Source organism: Lates calcarifer, unplaced genomic scaffold (assembly GCF_001640805.2).
Source record: "Lates calcarifer isolate ASB-BC8 unplaced genomic scaffold, TLL_Latcal_v3 _unitig_224_quiver_1732, whole genome shotgun sequence".
Lineage (NCBI taxonomy): Eukaryota > Metazoa > Chordata > Actinopteri > Centropomidae > Lates > Lates calcarifer.
In genome coordinates this window covers 26,707-33,149 of record NW_026116082.1, presented here as the reverse complement: position 1 = coordinate 33,149, position 6,443 = coordinate 26,707, and the positions used below count along the sequence as shown (strand labels likewise).

General features: G+C 38.1%; 1 protein-coding gene across 1 annotated transcript; it reads right to left on the bottom strand.

Annotated features, from left to right (window-relative positions):
- Positions 1-248: 248 nt before the first annotated feature.
- LOC108892628 (dehydrogenase/reductase SDR family member 7-like) lies at positions 249-4,684 on the bottom strand. The gene is given in 9 exon segments (XM_051067985.1): positions 249-393; positions 1,584-1,622; positions 1,624-1,814; positions 1,932-2,040; positions 2,302-2,345; positions 2,348-2,540; positions 2,835-2,941; positions 3,235-3,387; positions 4,450-4,684. Coding segments are annotated over 9 exon segments (1,008 nt in total). The 5' UTR covers positions 4,580-4,684; the 3' UTR covers positions 249-351.
- Between the last annotated feature and the right edge of the window lie 1,759 nt (positions 4,685-6,443).

Sequence of the window (6,443 nt, the reverse complement as noted above, 5' to 3'; positions counted from 1 at the left end):
TGTATATACTTATAATAAAATAGCTTGGCAGAAACAGTTTTCTAATGTTTCACTAAACAAACTTACCAGGGAAGAAAACTGATCCAAACTGAATTTTATTAGCCATCAAAATGTTAGTGCAAGTGCTTCATCATTCTTACATGTTGTTAGCCCTCACGTTATAAATTCATGTAGGCTCTGTACCAGAAGTTCACATAATCTGAAGATGCTTGTTACAAAATAACAGTAACATTGTGAAAAATATACTCATGTTTGTCAGACACTACCATGCCTCAGGCAGCTTTCGTGGCAATGTTTTACTTCTAAACAAAGGCAAAAACCCTGAAACATGTTGCTCCCAGGATGAGACTTTCAGGAGGTCTTGGTTTTAGTGAAGTATGCAGAGTCTGCATCCTGTAATGAAAGAAAAAGTGAACAATTAGCACAGATGTTTGACTACTTTGAATGAAATCATCATTTTATCATTTGTACATGAGCATGAAAATTGTCTCTTAACGTTCTGCATCTTGGTGAGATTTGTGAATCTGGAGTAATTGTGTGCTGGTTGTGGTTAAGACCCTGACATTGCTTTAACTGCAGGGATTTTACTGTTAAGTAATACTGTTTCAATTTTGCTAACTTTCAGAAAGTCCAAACAGCAAGTTTGGGATTTTTTTGGGGTGTGTGTGGGGGGTGGTATTTTTCATCTTAAAAAGATACCTCACAGACCCTACTGAAGCATGAGCATGTGACGCTCTGATATATGGCCAGTGGAACATGACCTTTCTGCATGGCCCTCAGCTGTCACTGTCCAGCAGAGGCCACCAGACGCACTGGTCAGTCAGTCAGTCAGTCAGTCAGCACCGCGGGGATGTAGTCATGCTCACTGTCATACCCTGGCCACCGTCTTCTTATTAGACTCAAAGGTCAGCAACAGCTGAGGCCCCCCCAGCTGTTAAGAGACAGCTCTGCTTTGTGTCTGCCACGTTCCGCTTTTTCCAAGTACTTTCAGTCCGTTCACACACTGAGAATCCCCCGGTCCCAGTTCAAATGGAGCAAGGTCGACCTTACAGAGAGCGACAGCGAGGCCGGGCATACAGAGACAACAAACTGGTCCTGTCACATGTGAGCACTTTCTGTAAAATAAAGTGAGCCTTTGACCAGGTGTACATACATCTTTAACATAAAAAAATATTTTGCAGTAGTACAGGGAATGATTTTAAAGGTCTTCCACACAGTGGCACACCCAAACAGAAGTTTCCACTTGTTTTTGGCTGATTAAATCTCTTCCTGTGACTGTGTGAGCATGTGGCTCCGTCTCTCCTGTGTTGTTGCAGCTGCTGAGGTGGGCCAAATTTACGATTCCTTTAAATATGTGGAGTTAAGTGACTTCAGCAGACTCCCAGGATAGCTCCACCCAAGTTTTAAGGAACAGTTTGGGAAATTCACTTAATTGCTTTCATGCCGACAGACGAGAAAACATTGTATTATGACAGGTATTTGGTAAAAAAAAAAAATGGTGACAGTAAGCCTATTTTTTGATTGAATCTGCATTATAATAATTTTGTACTTGATCTCTCATAAGGACATTATTATATACCTACCAGACCAGCTTTGAAATTCTGCACCCTTTTCCTGCCTAACACGTTGGGTGATGAACCAGGCAAAAGTGGGAGTGTACTGCCAGGCGTAGTAGAACAGGAGGAAGGGCTGCTGTGCGATCCACATTTCCTTGACACCATTGGCAATTCCCACCAGCATTAAACGCACACAGCGACTTGTTGGCATCTTGTGTTCCTGGTTACCAGCTGTGGCTACAGGCTGAGGTAATGGAAGGAAAAGGGGCCACTGAAAACAAACTACTGAAATAGCCACATATCAAATACAGGTACAATGCAGGATTTTTATGTCTTATATTAACAAACAAAAAGCAGTACCTTGTTCAGCCTCCTCTGTGAAGGCATTGTGGACAATCTGTGACTGCACAGGCCCTGGACACACTGTGCTGATGAGGATGTTTGGATAGTCAGTCAGCTCAGTTCGAAGGGAATTAAAGAAACCCTGTTGACAATGAAGTAACTATCAACAGAATGTTCCTTGGTCCAGACAAGGCCATCACTTGTAAAGCTAAATATTTCATAAACTGAAGTACTACAAAGTAAAGTAGATCCAGATGAGCTTTCTCTGTAACACAGTTGAAGCCACAGAACACAGTGACTATTCACTTTTCTACACAAGCTGGCATTAAGTAAATCAAACTAGAATAAAATAAAAATAAGAGAAAACCAGAAAGCCATTAATTGCTATCTGTATTCCCTTCACCTGAAGAGCATGTTTGCTAGCAGAGTATCCTGTTGCCAGGGGCGCCCGGCGAGGCCAACCACGCTGCTGACAGCCACAATGCTCCCAGTTCCTCGCTGCGTCATGTGAGGCAGCACCTGCTTGGTGATGGAGACCGTACCCAGGAAGTTGAGCTCCATCAAAGCCTGGTACACATCAACGCTGGTCTCCAAGCACAGAGAGCGCTGGCTCCGGCCACCATTGTTAATTAGGATATCAATCTGAAAAGGCACGGATAAGTGGACTGAACCAGAGACAAGGAAAACAGCGTGATTTGAAGTATAATTTCTTTTACTTTACAATGAATGGACAGAATAATTTGGCTTTGTCATAGTTACATCTGTACGTGGTGTAATGAAAAGACAACAGCAAAGTAAAGAGAAATTGTTATGGATTGAACACAACGTCTGTTATGTCACTAAAAACCAGTAACTCAAATAGAAATGTTCTTGCTGGAAATGAAACTAACAATGAAAATGGATTGTATTATAAATAAGCCATTGCAGTTGCCTTACATGTCCAAAGTATTGGATTGCTGCTTTTGTTTTTTCCTCATGTGATTTCCTCTTTAACAAATCAAGTGGAAGAACAAGAATATCTTCATCCTGGAGGCTGGAGTTTATCTAGGAGAATAAATGATGAAATGATTTCAGCTGGTCACAGATGAGTTAGACTGAATGAAAATTAAACAAACTCAGATGAGGCACCAAAACCACTATACAGTTTATTGTTGGTTCAATAATGGGGGCTAACTGAAAGAAAAAGAAAAGACTTATGGCAAAGTTTTATCAATGTTTTACTGCGTTATACTGCAGTGTTGCTAAAGAGCTGAAGTATTTGTGAATTTTAAGTCGGCTTTCTTTTATTCAAATCCTCCGGTAACTTGTCAAAAAATATTAATTAGAGTTTTCTCACCTAAACACTGACGTTTCACCCTATTTAGCTCATCCTCACGTCGAGCAGACAAGATGAGACGTGACCCACACTTTGCCAACTGGTAGGCCAGCTCCTCTCCAATACCAGAGGACGCTCCGGTGACCCACACCACCAGTCCTTTCAGCTTGGTCTCTGCTCAACGCAAAAAACAACTCTCGGTATTTCATATAGAAACAAACATTTATTTTGTATGTCATTACGCAGGCTCACTAGGATGCAATACAGTGGAGAATGTATGGCCTGGCCAGTGTAAAGTACATTCCCTCAAGCATGACACTTTAATATGATTTTGGGGCAGCTTGAGTATTTTTGGTGTGTTTGTTTTTGCATTTAAGAGCAAAACATTGCTGGTTTTGCTCTTAAACATTTATTTAATGACTACTTTAAGCTTAAGACCTTAAATAAAAGATATGATGATAAAATACATGTAATGTTATAGCTTATACAGTATGAAAACTAGCTAAACAACAGCAAAAAAAACTAGCTGCAATTTGCTTAATTTTGACTAGCTACTATATCAATATAGTAGTAATAATCACACTATTAAATGCTATTTACATCCACACACAACAAAACTATCATAACAATGGACCTTTTAAAAAAAAAAAACAAGTGGGGTGTTTTTCTTGACAGTGTTGTAAAGTATGCATTGAATTTGTGTACGATATTTGGGGTACTTCCCTTAGATACTACTTTATATTTTTACTCCACTGCATTTCAGAATACAAAAGTGACAAAATTCATTTTCATAGAGCTAGTTACTTTGTAAGATTAATATTTTACACACAAAACATTGAACTAGCACCACTGTTACCATCCGTCTGCACATTAATGCAGTGGTGCAATGTGATTGATGAGAACTTTAATTTTTAGTATTTACATATATTTTGCTTATACTATTTATGTATTTTGACCATAGTGAAATAGTTAATAAAACACATAAAAAGTGGAATATGATATTGGAGGAGTTCAGAGGAACATCAAGTGAGACAGATCAAAGGTGACAAGCTAGCTAATTATTGTCCAACGGCTGTTTAACGGTTTACACTGTCCATATATACAGGGAGGGCTAATAGGTGAGTAGACCCGTTATCACTGGATGTCCCCATGTTTTCTTAAAACAGATACATTGTCTTGTTTGTGAATAAGAAACGGGTCAAATACTAGACACAAGCACAGGTTTGGTGAACTCACCTGGCCTGTGTCCTATCACACTAGCCCACAACAGAGTGAAGTCTGCATCCGCGAAAATGAAAAACATGAAGTGAATGAGTAAATAAAGCGGTATAAAGCACCACAACGCGGACACAATGCATAAGTCCATTTGTGCGAAATGAATGAGCTACACTACTGTAAATAAACTGCAACCAAAAAACTACTACCGACCATACTGACGGATATAGTGTCACTTCCGCTTTCATATTTTCAAAATTAAAGTTCGGCGCTAATCAGCTACAGAAATTTAGGACGTCCACGCAGAATACAGCGATATACTAATGTTAATATAGTGGACGAAGTGTTACCATTTTTACTTTGATCAACTAAGAATGAAAATGGTATCAAAGGTTATCCAGAAGGTTATCAACAACTTAAGAATTTTTTTGGTAGGATAAAAATTCTCTTCTTTATCTGTTTTTAATTTTATGGATAATAGTGTTCATTCTCCCTGCACTCTTAAGGTTGCAGAAACTGTCTGTGGTGAATTTCCGCTTTTTGCAATAATGAAATTCAACCACAACATTTACACAGAAACTTGCTGGTTCTCTAAAACTGATAATTGTTTCAAAACTAAATTCTCTTTCAGAACAGAGATAAAAATGCAATATAAGGCCAGCTGATGCTCACCATGTTAAAATGTGCAGTATTCAAAGCATCCATGGAAAAATTTGTCCGGGGCCCCTAATGTGGCAAAAAAATACACAGCTCAACAGAGAATGAACAGGAGAAGCTAAAAATGTTGACTGTGACACTGAGCTCTATTAGAAGAGGTACAGATTGTTCTACAGTAGAATCATTATCATTACATGAGACTTTAAAACAATAAGTGCTGGTTGTCTCATATTATTCACCATTTGAAAGTGTTTCATAGCATCAAGGATATACTGTAGACTCGCTTTTGTTGGTGGAACAGGTCGTGTATCTATTTCAAATCTGAATTTTCTCTGGTTATTATTTTAGACCGTGAAGTTGATTCATGTAAGCCTCTACTGTGAGGTGTGCCTTACTAATTTGTCATTGTCATTAATTCTACTCTGGATTGTGAAATAGAGATATATGCATGTTCATCATTATCTAATTCTGAACACTACAGAATAGCATAGTCATTAATGACATTGCTTGTTAGCATACATTATGCTACAACTGTCATGTAGATCATGTCCTCTTTATTTTCCATGTCCTCTTTTCTATTCTAAAATAGTTATACATGGTGGTTATTTAACAGAAGTGACTTGACAAAACTTGATGAAATCTCACTACTGACTACTTTGTGTCCAAATATATAAAGCACTGAAGGACTATTGATATTAGGGAATATAAACATGATTTGAACCTTCCTTTTCCATCTTACAAAATATAGTAAACTGCTCTGTGCATTAGTTTTAAATAAAACACTATGCCTAAATAAAATATATATACTTTAAAGTTAGATGCATCTTCTAATCAGGAAATATTAGATCAAAGAATAAATAAACATGCCTAAGAATCTTGAACTCACTTGGACTCATGACCTCAGAATTCCTGAAATCCTTGATATGGCCCTGCTTGTTAGGGTTTTAATAACAAACAGATGAATGAGACAGGAAAACTATTCTACCAGCTGGAATGCAATATTTACATTTATATGATCATTTTGTATTTGTCTGCACTTTGCCTTGCACTTTTTTTAACAGTAGTTTTAAAGCACAAACCACAGACCACGCCACATGGCATTGGATTCTACATCACTTGTGTATGAGACAAATAAACGTTTGAATGCCTTGAATCCATCCCAAGTGTAAACTCAGCCCAATCAAAACACAGACATGCATTAAATGACAGGAGAACATCGTGTACGCACATCACTATAGATGCAAGATAGATTTTTTTTAAACCAAGGCCACATTCAATTCAAAGCTATATGTGGGACATATTTCAGTATATATTCCCGTGTTGTTATAAACATGCCCTCTGTGTATGAGCCTTAGAAG